Here is a 27,732-nt window from a genome sequence, read left to right as displayed (position 1 = left end):
AGCTGCACACAGAGAGAGTATTAATACTGCACACGTAGCTGCGGACACAGAGAGAGTATTAATACTGCACACGTAGCTGCGGACACAGAGAGAGTATTAACACTGCACACGTAGCTGCGGACACAGAGAGAGTATTAATACTGCACACGTAGCTGCGGGCACAGAGAGAGTATTAATACTGCACACGTAGCTGCAGACACAGAGAGAGTATTAGTACTGCACACGTAGCTGCGGGCACAGAGAGAGTATTAATACTGCACACGTAGCTGCAGACACAGAGAGAGTATTAGTACTGCACACGTAGCTGCGGGCACAGAGAGAGCATGAATACTGCACACGTAGCTGCGGACACAGAGAGAGTATTAATACTGCACACATAGCTGCGGGCACAGAGAGAGCATGAATACTGCACACGTAGCTGCGGACACAGAGAGAGTATTAATACTGCACACGTAGCTGCGGGCACAGAGAGAGTATTAATACTGCACACATAGCTGCAGACACAGAGAGAGTATTAATACTGCACACTTAGCTGCAGACACAGAGAGAGTATTAACACTGCACACGTAGCTGCGGACACAGAGAGAGTATTAATACTGCACACGTAGCTGCGGACACAGAGAGAGTATTAATACTGCACACGTAGCTGCGGGCACAGAGAGAATATTAATACTGCACACGTAGCTGCAGACACAGAGAGAGTATTAATACTGAACACGTAGCTGCACACAGAGAGAGTATTAATACTGCACACGTAGCTGCAGACACAGAGAGAGTATTAACACTGCACACGTAGCTGCGGACACAGAGAGAGTATTAACACTGCACACGTAGCTGCGGACACAGAGAGAGTATTAATACTGCACACGTAGCTGCGGGCACAGAGAGAGTATTAATACTGCACACGTAGCTGCAGACACAGAGAGAGTATTAGTACTGCACACGTAGCTGCGGGCACAGAGAGAGCATGAATACTGCACACGTAGCTGCGGACACAGAGAGAGTATTAATACTGCACACATAGCTGCGGGCACAGAAAGAGTATTAATACTGCACACATAGCTGCAGGCATAGAGAGAGTATTAATACTGCACACATAGCTGCGGGCACAGAGAGAGCATGAATACTGCACACGTAGCTGCGGACACAGAGAGAGTATTAATACTGCACACATAGCTGCGTACACAGAAAGAGTATTAATACTGCACACATAGCTGCAGGCACAGAGAGAGTATTAATACTGCACACGTAGTTGCAGACACAGAGAGAGTATTAATACTGCACACGTAGCTGCAGACACAGAGAGAGTATTAATACTGCACACATAGCTGCAGGCACAGAGAGAGTATTAATACTGCACACGTAGTTGCAGACACAGAGAGAGTATTAATACTGCACACGTAGCTGCAGACACAGAGAGAGTATTAATACTGCACACGTAGCTGCGGACACAGAGAGAGTATTAATACTGCACACGTAGCTGCGGGCACAGAGAGAGTATTAATACTGCACACGTAGCTGCAGACACAGAGAGAGTATTAATACTGCACACGTAGTTGCAGACACAGAGAGAGAGTATTAATACTGCACACGTAGCTGCAGACACAGAGAGAGTATTAATACTGCACATGTCGCTGCGGGCACAGAGAGAGTATTAATACTGCACACGTAGCTGCAGACACAGAGAGAGTATTAATACTGTACACGTAGCTGCAGACACAGAGAGAGTATTAATACTGCACACGTAGCTGCGGACACAGAGAGAGTATTAATACTGCACACGTAGTTGCAGACACAGAGAGAGAGTATTAATACTGCACACGTAGCTGCGGACACAGAGAGAGTATTAGTACTGCACACGTAGCTGCGAGCACAGAGAGAGTATTAATACTGCACACGTAGCTGCAGACACAGAGAGAGTATTAATATTGCACACGTAGCTGCGGGCACAGAGAGATCATGAATACTGCACACGTAGCTGCGGGCACAGAGAGAGTATTAATACTGCAGACGTAGCTGCGGACACAGAGACAGTATTAATACTGCACACATAGCTGCGGACACAGAGAGAGTATTAATACTGCACACGTAGCTGCAGACACAGAGAGAGTATTAATACTGCAGACGTAGCTGCGGGCACAGAGAGAGTATTAATACTGCACATGTAGCTGCGGACACAGAGAGAGTATTAATACTGCAGACGTAGCTGCGGACACAGAGACAGTATTAATACTGCACACGCAGCTGCGGACACAGAGAGAGTATTAATACTGCACACGTAGCTGCAGACACAGAGAGAGTATTAATACTGCACACGTAGTTGCAGACACAGAGAGAGAGTATTAATACTGCACACGTAGCTGCAGACACAGAGAGAGTATTAATACTGCACATGTCGCTGCGGGCACAGAGAGAGTATTAATACTGCACACGTAGCTGCAGACACAGAGAGAGTATTAATACTGTACACGTAGCTGCAGACACAGAGAGAGTATTAATACTGCACACGTAGCTGCGGACACAGAGAGAGTATTAATACTGCACACGTAGTTGCAGACACAGAGAGAGAGTATTAATACTGCACACGTAGCTGCGGACACAGAGAGAGTATTAGTACTGCACACGTAGCTGCGAGCACAGAGAGAGTATTAATACTGCACACGTAGCTGCAGACACAGAGAGAGTATTAATATTGCACACGTAGCTGCGGGCACAGAGAGATCATGAATACTGCACACGTAGCTGCGGGCACAGAGAGAGTATTAATACTGCAGACGTAGCTGCGGACACAGAGACAGTATTAATACTGCACACATAGCTGCGGACACAGAGAGAGTATTAATACTGCACACGTAGCTGCAGACACAGAGAGAGTATTAATACTGCAGACGTAGCTGCGGGCACAGAGAGAGTATTAATACTGCACATGTAGCTGCGGACACAGAGAGAGTATTAATACTGCAGACGTAGCTGCGGACACAGAGACAGTATTAATACTGCACACATAGCTGCGGACACAGAGAGAGTATTAATACTGCACACGTAGCTGCGGACACAGAGAGAGTATTAATACTGCACACGTAGCTGCGGACACAAAATGAATGTGAATGAGCAGCAATCGCAGTGGAAACAGAATAAATAGCAATGAGCAGCAATCGCGGCAGACACAGAAAGTATGTGAATGAGCAGCAATCGTGGAGGACACAAAATGAATAAAAATGAGCAGCAAGCACGGCGTACACAATGAATAGGAATGAGCAGCGACCGCGGCGGATTCCATCGGTGATTGGCCAATGCAAGTATTCCGTTACTCACAGTGTCCGGTCCTCCGGCTCCCTCTCCGGACTGTGCGCAGCCTCAAACGCCAGGTCTGTGAACTCGCAGCGGTGATATTCTCCTAGATTGACCGGACAGGACCGCAGGGAGCCGCTGCGCACTCGCCATAGACGCACATTCTCTTTCCCGCAGGAAACCATCCTGTAGTGTGCAGGGAAAACACGATATATAAGTACAATGCAGACAGATATCACTGATCACCCCTCCTGAGTGCTTCCCTTACCTGGTGTCATCGAAGAAGGCGATCTTCATGGTTCGGATGTCCACGTCGGTGTGAGCTTTAGCCAAGACCTTCACCTCCCCGCTGCGACCGGCCTGCGAGGTGTTCCACAGCACCACCATCTGCCCAAACAAAAAACACAACACTTATTGTAACTCAAGATAGATATACCTTTATCATAAAAGCATCAAAAGCACAGAGCTCTAAAGAAAATATTCCAGCCTCTAGTCTTTCCTGGTTTGTGGAACAATTTCCCCACGGCCTACATTTCTGGAGCTGAAACGGTTCACCTGAGGATTATACAACAGGCTCTGACATACCTAACAGGTTACCCAGCACACCACACACACCCCCGGCCTGGCCAGACTCAGAGGGGAGACATCTGATCACCTGAGGGTTATACGACAGGCTCTGACATACCTGACAGGTTACCCAGCACACCACACCCCCGTCCTGGCCAGACTCAGAGGAGAGACGTCTGATTACCTGAGGTGTATACGACAGGCTGACATACCTGACAGGTTACCCAGCACACCACACCCCCGTCCTGTCCAGACTCAGGAGAGACGTCTGATCACCTGAGGGTTATACGACAGGCTCTGACATACCTGACAGGTTACCCAGCACACCACACACCCCCGGCCTGGCCAGACTCAGGAGAGACGTCTGATCACCTGAGGGTTATACGACAGGCTCTGACATACCTGACAGGTTACCCAGCACACCACACCCCCGTCCTGGTCAGACTCAGAGGGGAGATATCTGATCACCTGAGGGTTATACGACAGGCTCTGACATACCTGACAGGTTACCCAGCACACCACACCCCCGTCCTGGCCAGACTCAGAGGGGAGACATCTGATCACCTGAGGGTTATACGACAGGCTCTGACATACCTGACAGGTTACCCAGCACCCCACCACACCCCCGTCCTGGCCAGACTCAGGAGAGACGTCTGATCACCTGAGGGTTATACGACAGGCTCTGACATACCTGACAGGTTACCCAGCACACCACACCCCCGTCCTGGCCAGACTCAGAGGGGAGACATCTGATCACCTGAGGGTTATACGACAGGCTCTGACATACCTGACAGGTTACCCAGCACACCACACCCCCGTCCTGGCCAGACTCAGGAGAGACGTCTGATCACCTGAGGGTTATACGACAGGCTCTGACATACCTGACAGGTTACCCAGCACCCCACCACCACCACCACCACCACAGCCTGGCCAGACTCAGAGGGGAGAGACGTCTGATCACCTGAGGATTACACACAGCATTCTCACATACCTTACAGGTTCTCTTGTGTTAGGAAGCAATAACTGCCTTAGCCAGGAATACCGACAATCGTACTCACCGTCTTCCCATGTCCGTCCTTTCCGACACCGCACAGAACTGAGCCGCTGTGGGAGAAGCTGATGAGAGAACAGAGGGTGGTGAGTATATAACAGTCCCCCAGTCCCCAGTGTATGAACAATATTACCAGCAGACCTCACTATCTCCCCTACAAGGGGTGGGAGTAATTATAGCTGCAAACTCTCCTAATGGCGGACACAGGAAAGGGCTCAGGGCTCAGGGTCATAATGGGAGGTCTGGGGACGTGACACAGGGGGCAGGGCCAGTCTTACCCTCATCCTCCTAAGGGAGCAGAGTCCGGCTAATTACAGGTGGGCAGGGTGGGAGGAGGAGCCAGGCACTTGGGGAGGGGAATGTGGGGGCCAGAGAGACATGAGACTCCCAAACGTAAAGCTTTCCAGAGGTAAGTATGTGAGAGGATTGGGATCCTTGTTGTGTTAGCCGGGTGGACTTGAAATGTTTGGTTCTGTGAGTTATTGGCACACCTGCTCCCCCTGAAGGTCATATGTGAATATGCATCTAAAGGACATAAATCATATAGACTGTGTGCAGCTTTCAAAACCTAGTGAAAACTGCCACACACAGGGATGCGAGTGTAGTAGCACACAGGGAGCCACTGTCACCGACTGCTAAAAATTCCACTCATGTGGGCGGCCCCAGTCAGGCCATGTGGGCGGCCCCAGTCAGGCCATGTGGGCGGCCCCAGTCAGGCCATGTGGGCGGCCCCAGTCAGGCCATGTGGGCGGCCCCAGTCAGGCCATGTGGGCAGTCCTAGCCAGGTCAGGGGAGGGGACCGCACATCTTGCCCAGTCCTGCTCATAAGGGGTGAGATTTGCTAGAGGCGCCATTCTCTGACCGGCCCATGCAGATAGAGTAAGACGGCATAAATGTGAGACTTCGTGTGCAGCAGTTTTTAGACAACTGCAGGATCAATAGGAAACCAATTATCTGTAGTAATAATAATGAACTGGACATCACGCTAGGCATGCTGAACACTGTACTGTAAAGGGGCTACATGTAATTAGCGGGGTGACGTGTGTGTTCTGTAAAGGGGCGGGGCTTCTCACCTGAGACGGGACACTGGGTGTGATGGGAAGGGGGAGGTGACACGTATGCGCTCTATAAAGGGCTTCTCACCTGAGCCAGGACACGGAGTGGGCGTGGGTTCTGAACATAGTGAGACACGTGCCTTTCTGGAAGTGCCAGAGGCGCACCATGCCGAGGCTGCCGGTCTGTGCCGAGGCCAGGAGGGTGCAGCTTCCGTTCAGTGCCAGTGCAGACACCTGCAGGGAACAAAGGAGCATCATCCAGGATACAGAAATTACAACATTGCCCAGCATCTGCACTGACTGCTGCTCAGAGCTCCGCCTCCCCAGACCACTAATCAGAGCACCGCCTTCATAGACTGCTGCTCAGAGCCCCAAACAGAGCCCCACTTCCCCAGACTGCAGATCAGATACCCACCTCCCCAGACCGCTAATCAGAACCCAGCCTCCCCTGACCACTTATCAGACTACCGCCTCCCCAGACCGCTAATCAGAGCTCCGCCTTCATTGACTGCTGCTCAGAGCCCCAAACAGAGCCCCACTTCCCCAGACTGCAGATCAGATACCCACCTCCCCAGACCGCTAATCAGAACCCAGCCTCCCCTGACCACTTATCAGACTACCGCCTCCCCAGACCGCTAATCAGAGCTCCGCCTTCATTGACTGCTGCTCAGAGCCCCAAACAGAGCCCCACTTCCCCAGACTGCAGATCAGATACCCACCTCCCCAGACCGCTAATCAGAACCCAGCCTCCCCGACTGCAAATCAGAGCCCCGCCTCCCCTGACCACTTATCAGACTACCGCCTCCCCAGACAGCTAATCAGAGCCCCGCCTCCCCAGACCGCTAATCAGAGCCCCGCCTCCCCAGACCGCTAAACGGAGCCCTGCCTCTGACTACTGGTCAGAGCCCAGTCTCCCCTGACTGCTTATCAAAGCCCTGCCTCCCCTACCCAACCTCCCCAGACTGCAAATTAAAGCCCAGTCTCTCCTGAATGCTGGACAAAGCCCTGCCTCCCTATTCTGCTTGTCAGAGTCTCGCCTCCCCAGTCTCTCTGCCAGAGTCCCGCCTCCTCTTGTGATCCCAGAGCTCGAAAAGCTGTTAAGCAGTAGAGACACAAACCTTGTCAGTGTGGCCCAAGAAGAAGCGCTGATCTCCGCTTTCCACGTTGAGAACCACGATAACACTGTGGCAAGGATAGACCACAGAGCAGCCGGTCACTGTCCACAGGGCCTGGAAAAAGCAGAGGATTCTGGGATTGGATGGGGTGATACAGGCACAGTATGGGCTGCTGCTCTCATGCTGATGGCCTGGCCTATAACACAGGAGATGCTGCTGCTACATAAGCCAATAATGGAGCAGAGGATTCTGGGATTGGATGGGGTGATACAGGCACAGTATGGGCTGCTCTCATGCTGATGGCCTGGCCTATAACACAGGAGATGCTGCTGCTACATAAGCCAATAATGGAGCAGAGGATTCTGGGATTGGATGGGGTGATACAGGCACAGTATGGGCTGCTCTCATGCTGATGGCCTGGCCTATAACACAGGAGATGCTGGTGCTACATAAGCCAATAATGGAGCAGAGGATTCTGGGATTGGATGGGGTGATACAGGCACAGTATGGGCTGCTGCTCTCATGCTGATGGCCTGGCCTATAACACAGAAGATGCTGGTGCTACATAAGCCAATAATGGAGCAGAGGATTCTGGGATTGGAGGGGGTGATACAGGCACAGTATAGGCTGCTGCTCTCATGCTGATGGCCTGGCCTATAACACAGAAGATGCTGCTGCTACATAAGCCAATAATGGAGCAGAGGATTCTGGGATTGGAGGGGGTGATACAGGCACAGTATGGGCTGCTCTCATGCTGATGGCCTGGCCTATAACACAGAAGGTGCTGGTGCTACATAAGCCAATAATGGAGCAGAGGATTCTGGGATTGGAGGGGGTGATACAGGCACAGTATGGGCTGCTCTCATGCTGATGGCCTGGCCTATAACACAGGAGATGCTGGGGCTACATAAGCCAATAATGGAGCAGAGGATTCTGGGATTGGAGGAGGTGATACAGGCACAGTATGGGCTGCTGCTCTCATGCTGATGGCCTGGCCTATAACACAGAAGGTGCTGGTGCTACATAAGCCAATAATGAAGCAGAGGATTCTGGGATTGGAGGGGGTGATACAGGCACAGTATAGGCTGCTCTCATGCTGATGGCCTGGCCTATAACACAGGAGATGCTGGGGCTACATAAGCCAATAATGGAGCAGAGGATTCTGGGATTGGAGGAGGTGATACAGGCACAGTATGGGCTGCTCTCATGCTGATGGCCTGGCCTATAACACAGAAGATGCTGGTGCTACATAAGCCAATAATGGAGCAGAGGATTCTGGGATTGGATGGGGTGATACAGGCACAGTATGGGCTGCTCTCATGCTGATGGCCTGGCCTATAACACAGAAGGTGCTGGTGCTACATAAGCCAATAATGAAGCAGAGGATTCTGGGATTGGAGGGGGTGATACAGGCACAGTATGGGCTGCTGCTCTCATGCTGATGGCCTGGCCTATAACACAGGAGATACTGGTGCTACATAAGCCAATAATGGAGCAGAGGATTCTGGGATTGGAGGAGGTGATACAGGCACAGTATGGGCTGCTCTCATGCTGATGGCCTGGCCTATAACACAGGAGATACTGGTGCTACATAAGCCAATAATGGAGCAGAGGATTCTGGGATTGGAGGGGGTGATACAGGCACAGTATGGGCTGCTCTCATGCTGATGGCCTGGCCTATAACACAGAAGGTGCTGGGGCTACATAAGCCAATAATGTAGCAGAGGATTCTGGGATTGGATGGGGAGATACAGGCACAGTATGGGCTGCTGCTCTCATGCTGATGGCCTGGCCTATAACACAGGAGATGCTGCTGCTACATAAGCCAATAATGGAGAAGAGGATTCTGGGATTGGAGGGGGTGATACAGGCACAGTATGGGCTGCTCTCATGCTGATGGCCTGGCCTATAACACAGAAGATGCTGGTGCTACATAAGCCAATAATGGAGCAGAGGATTCTGGGATTGGAGGGGGTGATACAGGCACAGTATGGGCTGCTCTCATGCTGATGGCCTGGCCTATAACACAGGAGATGCTGGTGCTACATAAGCCAATAATGGAGCAGAGGATTCTGGGATTGGAGGGGGTGATACAGGCACAATATGGGCTGCTCTCATGCTGATGGCCTGGCCTATAACACAGAGGATGCTGGTGCTACATAAGCCAATAATGGAGCAGAGGATTCTGGGATTGGAGGAGGTGATACAGGCACAGTATGGGCTGCTGCTCTCATGCTGATGGCCTGGCCTATAACACAGAAGGTGCTGGTGCTACATAAGCCAATAATGGAGCAGAGGATTCTGGGATTGGAGGGGGTGATACAGGCACAGTATGGGCTGCTCTCATGCTGATGGCCTGGCCTATAACACAGGAGATGCTGGGGCTACATAAGCCAATAATGGAGCAGAGGATTCTGGGATTGGAGGAGGTGATACAGGCACAGTATGGGCTGCTGCTCTCATGCTGATGGCCTGGCCTATAACACAGAAGGTGCTGGTGCTACATAAGCCAATAATGAAGCAGAGGATTCTGGGATTGGAGGGGGTGATACAGGCACAGTATAGGCTGCTCTCATGCTGATGGCCTGGCCTATAACACAGGAGATGCTGGGGCTACATAAGCCAATAATGGAGCAGAGGATTCTGGGATTGGAGGAGGTGATACAGGCACAGTATGGGCTGCTGCTCTCATGCTGATGGCCTGGCCTATAACACAGGAGATACTGGTGCTACATAAGCCAATAATGGAGCAGAGGATTCTGGGATTGGAGGAGGTGATACAGGCACAGTATGGGCTGCTCTCATGCTGATGGCCTGGCCTATAACACAGGAGATACTGGTGCTACATAAGCCAATAATGGAGCAGAGGATTCTGGGATTGGAGGGGGTGATACAGGCACAGTATGGGCTGCTCTCATGCTGATGGCCTGGCCTATAACACAGAAGGTGCTGGGGCTACATAAGCCAATAATGTAGCAGAGGATTCTGGGATTGGATGGGGAGATACAGGCACAGTATGGGCTGCTGCTCTCATGCTGATGGCCTGGCCTATAACACAGGAGATGCTGCTGCTACATAAGCCAATAATGGAGAAGAGGATTCTGGGATTGGAGGGGGTGATACAGGCACAGTATGGGCTGCTCTCATGCTGATGGCCTGGCCTATAACACAGAAGATGCTGGTGCTACATAAGCCAATAATGGAGCAGAGGATTCTGGGATTGGAGGGGGTGATACAGGCACAGTATGGGCTGCTCTCATGCTGATGGCCTGGCCTATAACACAGGAGATGCTGGTGCTACATAAGCCAATAATGGAGCAGAGGATTCTGGGATTGGAGGAGGTGATACAGGCACAGTATGGGCTGCTGCTCTCATGCTGATGGCCTGGCCTATAACACAGAAGATGCTGGGGCTACATAAGCCAATAATGGAGCAGAGGATTCTGGGATTGGAGGAGGTGATACAGGCACAGTATGGGCTGCTGCTCTCATGCTGATGGCCTGGCCTATAACACAGGAGATGCTGGGGCTACATAAGCCAATAATGGAGCAGAGGATTCTGGGATTGGAGGAGGTGATACAGGCACAGTATGGGCTGCAGCTCTCATGCTGATGGCCTGGCCTATAACACAGAAGATGCTGGTGCTACATAAGCCAATAATGGAGCAGAGGATTCTGGGATTGGATGGGGTGATACAGGCACAGTATGGGCTGCTCTCATGCTGATGGCCTGGCCTATAACACAGGAGATGCTGGTGCTACATAAGCCAATAATGGAGCAGAGGATTCTGGGATTGGATGGGGTGATACAGGCACAGTATGGGCTGCTGCTCTCATGCTGATGGCCTGGCCTATAACACAGGAGATGCTGGGGCTACATAAGCCAATAATGGAGCAGAGGATTCTGGGATTGGATGAGGTGATACAGGCACAGTATAGGCTGCTGCTCTCATGCTGATGGCCTGGCCTATAACACAGGAGGTGCTGCTGCTACATAAGCCAATAATGGAGCAGAGGATTCTGGGATTGGATGGGGTGATACAGGCACAGTATGGGCTGCTGCTCTCATGCTGATGGCCTGGCCTATAACACAGAAGATGCTGGGGCTACATAAGCCAATAATGGAGCAGAGGATTCTGGGATTGGATGGGGTGATACAGGCACAGTATAGGCTGCTCTCATGCTGATGGCCTGGCCTATAACACAGGAGATGCTGGGGCTACATAAGCCAATAATGGAGCAGAGGATTCTGGGATTGGAGGGGGTGATACAGGCACAGTATGGGCTGCTCTCATGCTGATGGCCTGGCCTATAACACAGGAGATGCTGGGGCTACATAAGCCAATAATGGAGCAGAGGATTCTGGGATTGGAGGGGTGATACAGGCACAGTATGGGCTGCTCTCATGCTGATGGCCTGGCCTATAACACAGAAGATGCTGGTGCTACATAAGCCAATAATGGAGCAGAGGATTCTGGGATTGGAGGGGGTGATACAGGCACAGTATGGGCTGCTGCTCTCATGCTGATGGCCTGGCCTATAACACAGAAGGTGCTGGTGCTACATAAGCCAATAATGGAGCAGAGGATTCTGGGATTGGATGGGGTGATACAGGCACAGTATGGGCTGCTGCTCTCATGCTGATGGCCTGGCCTATAACACAGGAGATGCTGGGGCTACATAAGCCAATAATGGAGCAGAGGATTCTGGGATTGGAGGGGGTGATACAGGCACAGTATGGGCTGCTCTCATGCTGATGGCCTGGCCTATACCACAGGAGATGCTGGTGCTACATAAGCCAATAATGGAGCAGAGGATTCTGGGATTGGAGGGGGTGATACAGGCACAGTATAGGCTGCTCTCATGCTGATGGCCTGGCCTATAACACAGGAGATGCTGGTGCTACATAAGCCAATAATGGAGCAGAGGATTCTGGGATTGGATGGGGTGATACAGGCACAGTATGGGCTGCTCTCATGCTGATGGCCTGGCCTATAACACAGAAGATGCTGGTGCTACATAAGCCAATAATGGAGCAGAGGATTCTGGGATTGGATGGGGTGATACAGGCACAGTATAGGCTGCTCTCATGCTGATGGCCTGGCCTATAACACAGGAGATGCTGGTGCTACATAAGCCAATAATGGAGCAGAGGATTCTGGGATTGGAGGGGGTGATACAGGCACAGTATGTGCTGCTCTCATGCTGATGGCCTGGCCTATAACACAGAAGGTGCTGGTGCTACATAAGCCAATAATGGAGCAGAGGATTCTGGGATTGGATGGGGTGATACAGGCACAGTATGGGCTGCTCTCATGCTGATGGCCTGGCCTATAACACAGGAGATGCTGGTGCTACATAAGCCAATAATGGAGCAGAGGATTATGGGATTGGAGGAGGTGATACAGGCACAGTATAGGCTGTTCTCATGCTGATGGCCTGGCCTATAACACAGAGGATGCTGGTACTACATAAGCCAATAATGGAGCAGAGGATTCTGGGATTGGATGGGGTGATACAGGCACAGTATGGGCTGCTGCTCTCATGCTGATGGCCTGGCCTATAACACAGGAGATGCTGGGGCTACATAAGCCAATAATGGAGCAGAAGATTCTGGGATTGGAGGGGGTGATACAGGCACAGTATGGGCTGCTCTCATGCTGATGGCCTGGCCTATAACACAGGAGATGCTGGTGCTACATAAGCCAATAATGGAGCAGAGGATTCTGGGATTGGAGGGGGTGATACAGGCACAGTATAGGCTGCTCTCATGCTGATGGCCTGGCCTATAACACAGGAGATGCTGGTGCTACATAAGCCAATAATGGAGCAGAGGATTCTGGGATTGGATGGGGTGATACAGGCACAGTATGGGCTGCTCTCATGCTGATGGCCTGGCCTATAACACAGAAGATGCTGGTGCTACATAAGCCAATAATGGAGCAGAGGATTCTGGGATTGGATGGGGTGATACAGGCACAGTATAGGCTGCTCTCATGCTGATGGCCTGGCCTATAACACAGGAGATGCTGGTGCTACATAAGCCAATAATGGAGCAGAGGATTCTGGGATTGGAGGGGGTGATACAGGCACAGTATGTGCTGCTCTCATGCTGATGGCCTGGCCTATAACACAGGAGATGCTGGTGCTACATAAGCCAATAATGGAGCAGAGGATTCTGGGATTGGAGGAGGTGATACAGGCACAGTATAGGCTGTTCTCATGCTGATGGCCTGGCCTATAACACAGAGGATGCTGGTACTACATAAGCCAATAATGGAGCAGAGGATTCTGGGATTGGATGGGGTGATACAGGCACAGTATGGGCTGCTCTCATGCTGATGGCCTGGCCTATAACACAGAAGATGCTGGTGCCACATAAGCCAATAATGGAGCAGAGGATTCTGGGATTGGAGGAGGTGATACAGGCACAGTATGGGCTGCTCTCATGCTGATGGCCTGGCCTATAACACAGAAGGTGCTGGTGCTACATAAGCCAATAATGGAGCAGAGGATTCTGGGATTGGATGGGGTGATACAGGCACAGTATGGGCTGCTCTCATGCTGATGGCCTGGCCTATAACACAGGAGATGCTGGGGCTACATAAGCCAATAATGGAGCAGAGGATTCTGGGATTGGAGGGGGTGATACAGGCACAGTATGGGCTGCTGCTCTCATGCTGATGGCCTGGCCTATAACACAGAAGATGCTGCTGCTACATAAGCCAATAATGGAGCAGAGGATTCTGGGATTGGATGGGGTGATACAGGCACAGTATAGGCTGCTCTCATGCTGATGGCCTGGCCTATAACACAGGAGATGCTGGGGCTACATAAGCCAATAATGGAGCAGAGGATTCTGGGATTGGAGGGGGTGATACAGGCACAGTATGGGCTGCTGCTCTCATGCTGATGGCCTGGCCTATAACACAGAAGATGCTGCTGCTACATAAGCCAATAATGGAGCAGAGGATTCTGGGATTGGAGGGGGTGATACAGGCACAGTATAGGCTGCTCTCATGCTGATGGCCTGGCCTATAACACAGAAGGTGCTGCTGCTACATAAGCCAATAATGGAGCAGAGGATTCTGGGATTGGAGGGGGTGATACAGGCACAGTATGGGCTGCTCTCATGCTGATGGCCTGGCCTATAACACAGAAGATGCTGGGGCTACATAAGCCAATAATGGAGCAGAGGATTCTGGGATTGGATGGGGTGATACAGGCACAGTATGGGCTGCTCTCATGCTGATGGCCTGGCCTATAACACAGGAGATGCTGGGGCTACATAAGCCAATAATGGAGCAGAGGATTCTGGGATTGGAGGAGGTGATACAGGCACAGTATAGGCTGCTCTCATGCTGATGGCCTGGCCTATAACACAGAAGGTGCTGCTGCTACATAAGCCAATAATGGAGCAGAGGATTCTGGGATTGGATGGGGTGATACAGGCACAGTATAGGCTGCTCTCATGCTGATGGCCTGGCCTATAACACAGGAGATGCTGGGGCTACATAAGCCAATAATGGAGCAGAGGATTCTGGGATTGGAGGGGTGATACAGGCACAGTATGGGCTGCTCTCATGCTGATGGCCTGGCCTATAACACAGGAGATGCTGGGGCTACATAAGCCAATAATGGAGCAGAGGATTCTGGGATTGGAGGAGGTGATACAGGCACAGTATAGGCTGCTCTCATGCTGATGGCCTGGCCTATAACACAGAAGGTGCTGGGGCTACATAAGCCAATAATGGAGCAGAGGATTCTGGGATTGGAGGGGGTGATACAGGCACAGTATGGGCTGCTCTCATGCTGATGGCCTGGCCTATAACACAGAAGATGCTGCTGCTACATAAGCCAATAATGGAGCAGAGGATTCTGGGATTGGAGGAGGTGATACAGGCACAGTATAGGCTGCTCTCATGCTGATGGCCTGGCCTATAACACAGGAGATGCTGGGGCTACATAAGCCAATAATGGAGCAGAGGATTCTGGGATTGGAGGGGGTGATACAGGCACAGTATGGGCTGCTCTCATGCTGATGGCCTGGCCTATAACACAGAAGATGCTGGTGCTACATAAGCCAATAATGGAGCAGAGGATTCTGGGATTGGAGGGGGTGATACAGGCACAGTATGGGCTGCTGCTCTCATGCTGATGGCCTGGCCTATAACACAGAAGATGCTGGGGCTACATAAGCCAATAATGGAGCAGAGGATTCTGGGATTGGAGGGGGTGATACAGGCACAGTATGGGCTGCTCTCATGCTGATGGCCTGGCCTATAACACAGAAGATGCTGCTGCTACATAAGCCAATAATGGAGCAGAGGATTCTGGGATTGGAGGAGGTGATACAGGCACAGTATGGGCTGCTGCTCTCATGCTGATGGCCTGGCCTATAACACAGAATATGCTGGGGCTACATAAGCCAATAATGGAGCAGAGGATTCTGGGATTGGAGGGGGTGATACAGGCACAGTATAGGCTGCTGCTCTCATGCTGATGGCCTGGCCTATAACACAGAAGGTGCTGGTGCTACATAAGCCAATAATGGAGCAGAGGATTCTGGGATTGGAGGGGTGATACAGGCACAGTATGGGCTGCTGCTCTCATGCTGATGGCCTGGCCTATAACACAGAAGATGCTGGTGCTACATAAGCCAATAATGGAGCAGAGGATTCTGGGATTGGATGGGGTGATACAGGCACAGTATGGGCTGCTCTCATGCTGATGGCCTGGCCTATAACACAGGAGATGCTGCTGCTACATAAGCCAATAATGGAGCAGAGGATTCTGGGATTGGATGGGGTGATACAGGCACAGTATGGGCTGCTGCTCTCATGCTGATGGCCTGGCCTATAACACAGAAGATGCTGGGGCTACATAAGCCAATAATGGAGCAGAGGATTCTGGGATTGGAGGGGTGATACAGGCACAGTATGGGCTGCTGCTCTCATGCTGATGGCCTGGCCTATAACACAGGAGGTGCTGGGGCTACATAAGCCAATAATGGAGCAGAGGATTCTGGGATTGGAGGGGGTGATACAGGCACAGTATAGGCTGCTCTCATGCTGATGGCCTGGCCTATAACACAGGAGATGCTGGGGCTACATAAGCCAATAATGGAGCAGAGGATTCTGGGATTGGATGGGGTGATACAGGCACAGTATGGGCTGCTCTCATGCTGATGGCCTGGCCTATAACACAGAAGATGCTGGTGCTACATAAGCCAATAATGGAGCAGAGGATTCTGGGATTGGATGGGGTGATACAGGCACAGTATGGGCTGCTCTCATGCTGATGGCCTGGCCTATAACACAGGAGATGCTGCTGCTACATAAGCCAATAATGGAGCAGAGGATTCTGGGATTGGATGGGGTGATACAGGCACAGTATGGGCTGCTGCTCTCATGCTGATGGCCTGGCCTATAACACAGAAGATGCTGGGGCTACATAAGCCAATAATGGAGCAGAGGATTCTGGGATTGGAGGGGTGATACAGGCACAGTATGGGCTGCTGCTCTCATGCTGATGGCCTGGCCTATAACACAGGAGGTGCTGGGGCTACATAAGCCAATAATGGAGCAGAGGATTCTGGGATTGGAGGGGGTGATACAGGCACAGTATAGGCTGCTCTCATGCTGATGGCCTGGCCTATAACACAGGAGATGCTGGGGCTACATAAGCCAATAATGGAGCAGAGGATTCTGGGATTGGAGGAGGTGATACAGGCACAGCATAGGCTGCTCTCATGCTGATGGCCTGGCCTATAACACAGAAGATGCTGCTGCTACAAAAGCCAATAATGGAGCAGAGGATTCTGGGATTGGATGGTGTGATACAGGCACAGTATGGGCTGCTGCTCTCATGCTGATGGCCTGGCCTATAACACAGGAGATGCTGGTGCTACATAAGCCAATAATGGAGCAGAGGATTCTGGGATTGGAGGGGTGATACAGGCACAGTATGGGCTGCTGCTCTCATGCTGATGGCCTGGCCTATAACACAGGAGATGCTGGGGCTACATAAGCCAATAATGGAGCAGAGGATTCTGGGATTGGAGGGGGTGATACAGGCACAGTATGGGCTGCTCTCATGCTGATGGCCTGGCCTATAACACAGAAGGTGCTGATGCTACATAAGCCAATAATGGAGCAGAGGATTCTGGGATTGGAGGGGGTGATACAGGCACAGTATAGGCTGCTCTCATGCTGATGGCCTGGCCTATAACACAGGAGATGCTGGGGCTACATAAGCCAATAATGGAGCAGAGGATTCTGGGATTGGAGGAGGTGATACAGGCACAGTATGGACTGCTCTCATGCTGATGGCCTGGCCTATAACACAGAAGGTGCTGGTGCTACATAAGTCAATAATGGAGCAGAGGATTCTGGGATTGGAGGAGGTGATACAGGCACAGTATGGGCTGCTGCTCTCATGCTGATGGCCTGGCCTATAACACAGAAGATGCTGGTGCTACATAAGCCAATAATGGAGCAGAGGATTCTGGGATTGGAGGAGGTGATACAGGCACAGTATGGGCTGCTGCTCTCATGCTGATGGCCTGGCCTATAACACAGGAGATGCTGGGGCTACATAAGCCAATAATGGAGCAGAGGATTCTGGGATTGGAGGGGGTGATACAGGCACAGTATGGGCTGCTCTCATGCTGATGGCCTGGCCTATAACACAGAAGATGCTGCTGCTACATAAGCCAATAATGGAGCAGAGGATTCTGGGATTGGAGGAGGTGATACAGGCACAGTATAGGCTGCTCTCATGCTGATGGCCTGGCCTATAACACAGGAGATGCTGGGGCTACATAAGCCAATAATGGAGCAGAGGATTCTGGGATTGGAGGGGGTGATACAGGCACAGTATGGGCTGCTCTCATGCTGATGGCCTGGCCTATAACACAGAAGATGCTGGTGCTACATAAGCCAATAATGGAGCAGAGGATTCTGGGATTGGAGGGGGTGATACAGGCACAGTATGGGCTGCTGCTCTCATGCTGATGGCCTGGCCTATAACACAGAAGATGCTGGGGCTACATAAGCCAATAATGGAGCAGAGGATTCTGGGATTGGAGGGGGTGATACAGGCACAGTATGGGCTGCTCTCATGCTGATGGCCTGGCCTATAACACAGAAGGTGCTGGTGCTACATAAGCCAATAATGGAGCAGAGGATTCTGGGATTGGATGAGGTGATACAGGCACAGTATGGGCTGCTGCTCTCATGCTGATGGCCTGGCCTATAACACAGAAGATGCTGCTGCTACATAAGCCAATAATGGAGCAGAGGATTCTGGGATTGGAGGAGGTGATACAGGCACAGTATGGGCTGCTGCTCTCATGCTGATGGCCTGGCCTATAACACAGAATATGCTGGGGCTACATAAGCCAATAATGGAGCAGAGGATTCTGGGATTGGATGGGGTGATACAGGCACAGTATGGGCTGCTCTCATGCTGATGGCCTGGCCTATAACACAGGAGATGCTGGGGCTACATAAGCCAATAATGGAGCAGAGGATTCTGGGATTGGATGGGGTGATACAGGCACAGTATGGGCTGCTCTCATGCTGATGGCCTGGCCTATAACACAGAAGATGCTGGTGCTACATAAGCCAATAATGGAGCAGAGGATTCTGGGATTGGAGGAGGTGATACAGGCACAGTATGGGCTGCTGCTCTCATGCTGATGGCCTGGCCTATAACACAGAAGGTGCTGGTGCTACATAAGCCAATAATGGAGCAGAGGATTCTGGGATTGGAGGGGGTGATACAAGCACAGTATGGGCTGCTGCTCTCATGCTGATGGCCTGGCCTATAACACAGAAGGTGCTGGTGCTACATAAGCCAATAATGGAGCAGAGGATTCTGGGATTGGAGGGGGTGATACAGGCACAGTATGGGCTGCTCTCATGCTGATGGCCTGGCCTATAACACAGAAGATGCTGGTGCTACATAAGCCAATAATGAAGCAGAGGATTCTGGGATTGGAGGAGGTGATACAGGCACAGTATAGGCTGCTCTCATGCTGATGGCCTGGCCTATAACACAGAAGGTGCTGGTGCTACATAAGCCAATAATGGAGCAGAGGATTCTGGGATTGGAGGGGGTGATACAGGCACAGTATAGGCTGCTCTCATGCTGATGGCCTGGCCTATAACACAGAAGGTGCTGGTGCTACATAAGCCAATAATGGAGCAGAGGATTCTGGGATTGGAGGAGGTGATACAGGCACAGTATGGGCTGCTGTCATGCTGATGGCCTGGCCTATAACACAGGAGATGCTGGGGCTACATAAGCCAATAATGAAGCAGAGGATTCTGGGATTGGAGGAGGTGATACAGGCACAGTATAGGCTGCTCTCATGCTGATGGCCTGGCCTATAACACAGAAGGTGCTGGTGCTACATAAGCCAATAATGGAGCAGAGGATTCTGGGATTGGATGGGGTGATACAGGCACAGTATAGGCTGCTCTCATGCTGATGGCCTGGCCTATAACACAGGAGATGCTGGGGCTACATAAGCCAATAATGGAGCAGAGGATTCTGGGATTGGAGGAGGTGATACAGGCACAGTATGGGCTGCTGTCATGCTGATGGCCTGGCCTATAACACAGGAGATGCTGGGGATACATAAGCCAATAATGGAGCAGAGGATTCTGGGATTGGAGGGGGAGATACAGGCACAGTATGGGCTGCTGCTCTCATGCTGATGGTCTGGCCTATAACACAGAAGGTGCTGGTGCTACATAAGCCAATAATGAAGCAGAGGATTCTGGGATTGGAGGGGGTGATACAGGCACAGTATGGGCTGCTGCTCTCATGCTGATGGCCTGGCCTATAACACAGAAGATGCTGGTGCTACATAAGCCAATAATGGAGCAGAGGATTCTGGGATTGGAGGGGGTGATACAGGCACAGTATGGGCTGCTCTCATGCTGATGGTCTGACCTTCTCTCTTCTAGTAAATGGTCCATCTGTACCTCTTCAGGTGGTCATACACCTACATACATCTTATCAGCGCTTCAGCAAACACTGAGCACAGGAGCGCCACCTACTGGTGAGTCAATGGTAAACAATGGCAGCGGCATGACAGTATCTCAAAACAGGGCTAAAGTCAGCCACGCCAATACACCGCATCCACATCAGTCTCACTGTAAACCATTTCACAGTAAAGACAACAGCAGAATCTGAATGATGAGATCCAGAGGATCCAGCTGCCATAAAACATGATCCACAATGCTGAGGGGAAGAGTGAAACACTTACACAGCGATCCGTGCCGCCCCCAAAGCCGATGAGTCTTCTGAGCTTTAGGATCGGATCTGGAAGAAGAGTCTAAAGAGAAGACAAAGACGAGATCTACAAACCGAAAAATCCCAGTGTAGCATCAAGTCAGTGACAATACCGGGATAATAATCTGATCAGGTAAGTAGCAGAGAGGGTTCTGGGATATTGGTCTGGTCAGGTAAGTAGCAGAGGGCTTTCTGGGATATTGAAGTGGTCAGGTAAGTAGCAGAGAGGGTTCTGGGATATAGATGTGGTCAGGTAAGTAGCAGAGAGGGTTCTGGGATATTGATCTGGTCAGGTAAGTAGCAGAGGGGTTTCTGGGACACTGATCAGGTCAGGTAAGTAGCAGAGGGGGTTCTGGGATATTGATCTGGTCAGGTAAGTAGCAGAGGGGGTTCTGGGATATAGATGTGGTCAGGTAAGTAGCAGAGGGGGTTCTGGGATATTGATCTGGTCAGGTAAGTAGCAGAGGGGTTTCTGGGATACTGATCTGGTCAGGTAAGTAGCAGAGAGGGTTCAGGGATATTGATCTGGTCAGGTAAGTAGCAGAGGGGGTTCTGGGATATTGATGTGGTCAGGTAAGTAGCAGAGGGGGTTCTGGGATATTGATGTGGTCAGGTAAGTAGCAGAGAGGGTTCTGGGATATTGATCTGGTCAGGTAAGTAGCAGAGGGGGTTCCGGGATATTGATGTGGTCAGGTAAGTAGCAGAGGGGGTTCTGGGATATTGATGTGGTCAGGTAAGTAGCAGAAGGGGTTCTGGGATATTGATGTGGTCAGGTAAGTAGCAGAGAAGGTTCTGGGATTTCAATCTGGTCAGGTAAGTAGCAGAGGGGGTTCTGGGATATCGATCTGGTCAGGTAAGTAGCAGAGGGGGTTCTGGGATACTGATCTGGTCAGGTTAAGTAGCAGAGGGGGTTCTGGGATATTGAACTGGTCAGGTAAGTGGCAGAGGGGGTTCTGGGATATAGATGTGGTCAGGTAAGTAGCAGAGGGGGTTCTGGGATATTGATCTGGTCAGGTAAGTAGCAGAGGGGGTTCTGGGATATAGATGTGGTCAGGTAAGTAGCAGAGGGGGTTCTGGGATATAGATGTGGTCAGGTAAGTAGCAGAGGGGGTTCTGGGATATTGATTATTATTATTATTATTATTATTTTTTATTTATATAGCGCCAACATATTCCGCAGCGCTTTACAAAGCACAATAAGACGACAAGAGGAACATAGATACAACTAACAAATGTACAGCAGAGTTCCAAGCAGCACAAATATTGTTACAGGAACAGTAAACATTAGGAGGATGACCCTGCCCTTGCGGGCTTACAATCTAATGGGTTGTGGGGGACACACTAGGTAAGGGGGTGGAGGATGGATGAGGCAGTGATTCTTTGCCTCTGATTACATTGTGACAGAGAACTAAATAAGGGCTATAGAATGTTATAAGCTTGTCTGAAAAGGTGTGTTTTAAGAGTGCGTTTGAAGATGTCCAGGTTTGGAGCATGACGTACAGGCTGTGGAAGAGAGTTCCAGATAAGGGATGATGCTCGTGTAAAGTCCTGGATGCGAGCATGAGAGGAGGTGATCAGCTTAGAGGCCAGGAGAATTTCTTGGGAGGAGCGAAGGTTGCGGGAGGGACAATATCTTGAGATTAGTTAGGAGATGTATGGAGGAGACAACTCGTGGAGGGCTTTGTATGTTAGAGTCAGGAGTTTGAACTGGATCCTCTGGGTAATGGGTAACCAGTGGAGAGAACGGCACAGTGGGGCTGCATCGGAAGAGCGTGTGGAAAGGTGAATGAGGCGGGCCGCTGCATTTAGAAGGGATTGGAGAGGAGCTAGCCTGTTTTTTGGTAGGCCACAGAGCAGGGTGTTGCAGTAGTCTAGACGGGAGACAATTAAGGCATGAACAAGCATTTTGGTGGCTTCTTGTGTGAGGAAGGGACGGATACGGAATATATTTTTGAGCTGGAAATAGCAGGTGGTGGTTAATGAGGCAATGTGAGGTTTAAAGGAGAGCTCTGAGTCAAGTATAACCCCCAAGCAGCGGGCCTTAGTGGTTGAGGTTATTGGGGTGTTGTCTATCGTTATGGTTGCAATTGGTGGGGGTGTAGATAGCGATGGTGGAAAAATCACAATTTCCGTTTTAGTCATGTTGAGTTTGAGGAAGCGGGAGGACATGAATGCAGAAACGGCACGTAGACAGTCGGGGACTCTGGATAGAAGTGAGGACAGGTCAGGAGCTGAGAGATAGATTTGGGTGTCATCCGCATAGAGGTGATACTGGAAGCCAAAAGAGTTAATTAGTTGTCCCAGGCCACGGGTGTAGATTGAGAAAAAAAGTGGCCCAAGAACAGAGCCTTGAGGTACACCAACAGACAGTGGGCGTGGGGAGGAATTGGTGTTAGAGAACAACACAGTGTAAGAGCGTCCAGAGAGATGAGGAGATCCAGGAATGTGCTTGTCCCTTGATTCCTAAAGATGACAGTGTCTGCAGAAGCAGAGCATGATCAACCGTGTCAAAGGCAGAGGAAAGGTCAAGGAGTATTAGAATGGAGAACTGGCCTTTGGATTTAGCTACCAGTAGGTCATTAGAGACTTTCGTGAGGACAGTTTCGGTGGAATGGTGTGTGTGGAATCCAGATTGAAAGGGGTCAAGTAAGGAGTTGGTAGAGAGAAAGGCAGACAATTCTGAGTGGATGTGACGTTCCAGCAGTTTAGAAGCAAAGGGGAGGAGCGAGACAGGACGGTAGTTGGATAGAGAAGTTGGATCAAGAGAGGGTTTTTTGATTAGTGGTGTGATGATAGCTTGTTTGAATAAGGAAGGAAAAGTGCCAGTGGAGATAGAAAGGTTGAATAGAGTTGTTAGAGCGGGATTAAAGGAGGAGGAAAGCTGGGGGATTAGATGAGAGGGAATGGGGTCCAGGGCACAGGTAGTGAGATGCGCTTTGGAGATTAGTGAGGAAAGACACTGTTCATTTAGTGTGGTGAAAGATGTTAGAGTGGGAGAGTGGTCACGTGGAGCGGGGGGAAGGCAGTTAGTGGTGGGTGACGGTGCAGGCGGACAGAAGGAATTTATAGGTGACGGTTGAGCTGGTAAAAATGGTTGTGTGTTGAAGCTATTACGTATTGCATCAATCTTGCTTGTAAAGTACGATGCAAAGTCGTCGGCTGACAGACATGTGGTAGGGGGAGGAGGTGTGGGACGAAGTAGGGAGTTAAAGGTGTTGAACAATTGTTTTGGGTTGTGGGACTGTGAGGAAATGAGTGAGGAGAAATAAGACTGCTTAGCAGAGGTGAGGGCATCCCTGAGCTCCTGCATAGTTTGTTTATAGTGATTGAAGTCCTTTATAGCAGTGCTCTTTCTCAAGCACCTTTCTGCCACCCTGGAGCGCCTTTTCAGCTGCTTGATTTGTTCAGTGAGCCAGGGCTGCCGGTTAGTTTGGCGGGGGCGGGTGGTGGTGAGTGGAACGGCTGAATTCATGGCAGAGGAGACTACACTAAATAAGTAACTGGATGCTGCCTCAGGGTCAGTGTAGGAAGACAGGGTACTTAGAGGTTGCAAGGCCTCAGTCAGGGAATTCACATCCAGGTTGCGGTAATTCCTGCGCGTGACTGTATGGTGTAGTGTTGGAGGAGTTGACGGTAGAGAAGAATTGATTGAGAAGGTAAGAAGGTTGTGGTCTGAGAGGGAAAGCGGAGTGTTATGAAAGCTTGAAATAGAACAGAGGCGGGTAAAGACAAGGTCAAGAGTGTGGTCGTCTTTGTGGGTGGAAGTGGAGGACCATTGGGCGAGGTCAAACGAGGAGGTGAGAGAGAGCAGTTTGGTGGCAGTAGGGCAGTTAGTGTCGATGGGTATATTAAAATCTCCAATGATGATAGAGGGTATATCAGTGGAGAGGAACTGGAGAAGCCATGCTGAAAAGTGATCAATGAAAGTAGAGGCTGGACCGGGCGGGCGGTAGATAACAATCTGAATGTGGTATGGAGAGTAGAGACGGACAGCATGAACTTCAAAGGATGAGAGTGTGGGCAGTGGTGTGAGTGGCTTAAAGGAGCAGTGTTCAGAGAGGAGGATCCCCACCCCCCCTCCATGTTTGTGACCAGGTCTAGGGGCATGACTAAATTTTAGACCACCATATGATAGAGCAGCTGGAGACACCGTGTCTGATGGAGTTATCCATGTTTCAGTGAGTCCCAGAAAGGTGAAAGTGTTGGAGATAAACATGTCATGAGTAAAGGCCAGTTTATTACAAACGGAGCGGGAGTTCCATAGAGCCCCAGATATGGGGAGGGGAGAGCTGGGAAGAAGGGGGATGTCAATAAGGTTGTAGGTGTTCTGGGAGGGGATGTGGTGAGGTTTGTTATTGGTGGAATGAGTTGTAGTCTGAGCAGTGTGAGGTCTAGGAGTGGGCCCTGGGTTTGGTGATATGTCCCCAGAAGCCAGGAGGAGGAGTAGGCAGAGCAGGGAGATGTGGAGGTGAGACTTGTGTGTATGCAAGTTAGGTTTAGTGAGAGCAGAGGAGGGGTAGTGTGAGCAGAGAAATAGGAATAGTTCGTGGCTAGAGAGAAGGGGAGATGATAGCAGAGAGGGAGCAATGTGTATGGTGTTGCTGACAGTGGGAGGATGAAGTGACATGTGGATTTTCAGGAACAGAAGGCAAAAAGAAGCGGTTGTGAAAGACATTTTAAACATTCTGAGGTGGTCTACAGGGAGATCGATAGCTGACAGCAGGAGGGTGGGGTATGTGTAGAAACAGGAATTGCAGAAACAAGCAAGCATATGGTGAAACAGATAAAAAACAGTTAAGTAGCAAACCATGTGATCAAACTGCCGAGTCTCGTGGCAGTTCCTTCTGTTCCCTTCTGGTTCAATTCTGGTCTAATTCGGGTCTTTTGCTGTGCACTTCAAATCATGCACTTAAAATTAATGCACATCTGACTACAGTCAAATCTGACTTAGAGACTAGATTAAGTAGACAGCAGAGGGGATGGAGATGAGTGCTGGAATGAGGATCAGGTGTGAATGGCCAGGCCTGGGCTGTGGGAGGCTGGGTCAGTCTACAGACATGCAAATTATGACTAATTAATTAAGTACACATTGCAGCATAAGGCCTGGCACCAGGAAATGGTCACAATTATGTATGCGTACCATAAAGTTTAAAGCAGTGCAGGTAAAGTTGAACATAAGCAAGATTGATCTGGTCAGGTAAGTGGCAGGGGGGTTCTGGGATATTGATCTGGTCACGTAAGTAGCAGAGGGGGTTCTGGGATATAGATGTGGTCAGGTAAGTAGCAGAGGGGGTTCTGGGATATAGATGTGGTCAGGTAAGTAGCAGAGGGGGTTCTGGGATATAGATGTTGTCAGGTAAGTAGCAGAGGGGGTTCTGGGATATAGATGTGGTCAGGTAAGTAGCAGAGGGGGTTCTGGGATATAGATGTGGTCAGGTAAGTAGCAAGAGGGGGTTCTGGGATATAGATGTGGTCAGGTAAGTAGCAGAGGGGGTTCGGGGATACTGATCCGGGTCAGGTAAGTAGCAGAGGGGGTTCTGGGATATTGATCTGGTCAGGTGTGAATGCAGTCTTAAGATGGCCATACATCTACCGATTTTGTGGCCCGATCATCTGATTTTATCGAATCAGAGGAAAATCAGTGCAGCAACATGTCTATTTCTGTCAGCAGCAGAGCTCACCTTGGCTTCAGATCCAGAGGATAAAGACATTGGTCGGTAGGAAGAAGTGCTGATCACCTGGGAAACAGAAGAGACAGTCAGACCACACACCGCAGTCAGAGTCCATCTCTATGGTAACCACAAGCTTTCATATCAAGCAGGTAAACTAAGAAGAGGATTCTGCCTGCCAAGAACCCCCAATATATCCATCAATAATGGAATTTCCATCCTATATTACATGCATGGATCCTTCTGTACTTAAAGCACTCCTGAAGTGAGAGGTATATGGTGGCTGACATATATATTTCTTTGTTAAAACAATGCACATTGCCTGGCTGTCCTGCTGATCTCTCTGGCTGCAGTAGTGTCTGAATAACACCAGAAACAAGCATGCAGCTAATCCAGTCATAGTCAGAGACACCTGATCTGCTGCATACTTGTTCAGGGGCTGTGGCTAAATGTATTAGAAGCAGATGATCAGCAGGACAGCCAGGTAACTAGCATTGTTTAAAATGAAATAAATATGTCAGCCTCCATATCCCTCTCGCTTTTGGTTCCAATAAGGGGGTTGGGCTGTGTGGTTTCAGAATGCGTGAAAACGCATTGACTGCTCATATAATGAAAGTTAATGGAAAGCCACATTGCGACATACTGGCTCCGCCCTACGCGTTTTGTCCTTCCTCCACATTTACGTGTCTGGCGGTCGGTAAGCGTGTCCAGCGTCCCACGGGCCCTGCAGCTCAGCAGGCGTCTCACTCCTGCTCCCGTTCACTACTGAACCCCCCCTGCTGAACACTCCCTCTGACCCGCTGTCTCTTTCAGGACTCCATTCTACTGGGGAATAATAAGGGGCGACATACTGGCTCCACCCTATGCAGTTTGTCCATCCTGCCACATTTGTGTGTCCAGCGTCCCACGGGCCCTGCAGCTCAGCAAGCGTCTCACTCCTGCTCCCATTCACTACTACTGACCCTACAGCTGAACACGCACTCTGATCTGCTGTCTCTTTCAGGACTCATTCTGCTGGCTCATAAGGAGTAACATACTGGCTCCACCCTACGCGTTTTGTCCTTCCTCCAACCCTGGAGAAGTATGTATAACGGATGAAAATGCGTAGGTTGGAGCCACCTGGTGTTGGAGGTGGTTTCAGTCCGGTGAGTCTCCGGCCTTAGAGGGAAGTGCAGAGACACGTGTGAGAGGAGAAATCTTCCCCTGTACAGGGCAAGTGTCGGAATCAATGCTTGCTTACACCATATATGGAATTGTATTCTAGGTTTTAGTCCTGGGAACTGGAGAGCGCAGCAGGAGGCGTACATAGAATGGGCGGAACTCAGAGTACAGCGAGCCTCACCTCCTGAGGGTCGGGACGTGTGCCGCTGGTCGGTGATGCTGCTCCCTTTGTGGGCATACACGTGGATTCCACCATCATCCTCTGCATTGTTGTCTGCAGTCTCCCCTCCCACAGACAGGTGGCGCTCCGGGATGGACTCTACACGCAGGGTGCTGCGCTGCGGATACTGGGGAGAGGATATGAGGGTTACACAACGCTGGGATTACAGCAGAGATAAAGCGGCAGAGAGTTGGGCTCACCGGTCGGGGGCTGGTGATCTGCTGGATGAGGGACACTCTGTCCTGGACGGGTTTACTGATGGTCACAGTGCGGGGGGTCTTCACGGACAGGACTGCGA

General features: G+C 50.6%; 1 protein-coding gene across 1 annotated transcript in view; it reads right to left on the bottom strand.

Annotated features, from left to right (window-relative positions):
* LOC137543892 (WD repeat-containing protein 90-like) overlaps window positions 1–27,556 on the bottom strand; it is a gene marked incomplete at its 3' end in the record, with an annotated part of 81,260 nt that extends 53,704 nt beyond the window's left edge. The window contains exons 1-8 of the mRNA XM_068264966.1: window positions 27,396–27,556; window positions 26,066–26,122; window positions 20,359–20,427; window positions 7,083–7,193; window positions 6,053–6,198; window positions 4,917–4,974; window positions 3,560–3,678; window positions 3,316–3,477 (exon numbers count right to left, since the gene is read on the bottom strand). Coding sequence (XP_068121067.1) covers window positions 3,316–3,477; window positions 3,560–3,678; window positions 4,917–4,974; window positions 6,053–6,198; window positions 7,083–7,193; window positions 20,359–20,427; window positions 26,066–26,122; window positions 27,396–27,482 — 809 coding nt within the window. The remainder of the gene's footprint in view (window positions 1–3,315; window positions 3,478–3,559; window positions 3,679–4,916; window positions 4,975–6,052; window positions 6,199–7,082; window positions 7,194–20,358; window positions 20,428–26,065; window positions 26,123–27,395) is intronic.
* Between the last annotated feature and the right edge of the window lie 176 nt (window positions 27,557–27,732).

This window comes from Hyperolius riggenbachi, unplaced genomic scaffold, assembly GCF_040937935.1.
Source record: "Hyperolius riggenbachi isolate aHypRig1 unplaced genomic scaffold, aHypRig1.pri scaffold_320, whole genome shotgun sequence".
Taxonomy (NCBI): domain Eukaryota; kingdom Metazoa; phylum Chordata; class Amphibia; order Anura; family Hyperoliidae; genus Hyperolius; species Hyperolius riggenbachi.
The sequence above is the reverse complement of the archived record's forward strand: the minus strand, read 5'-3'. Positions and strand labels throughout refer to the sequence as shown.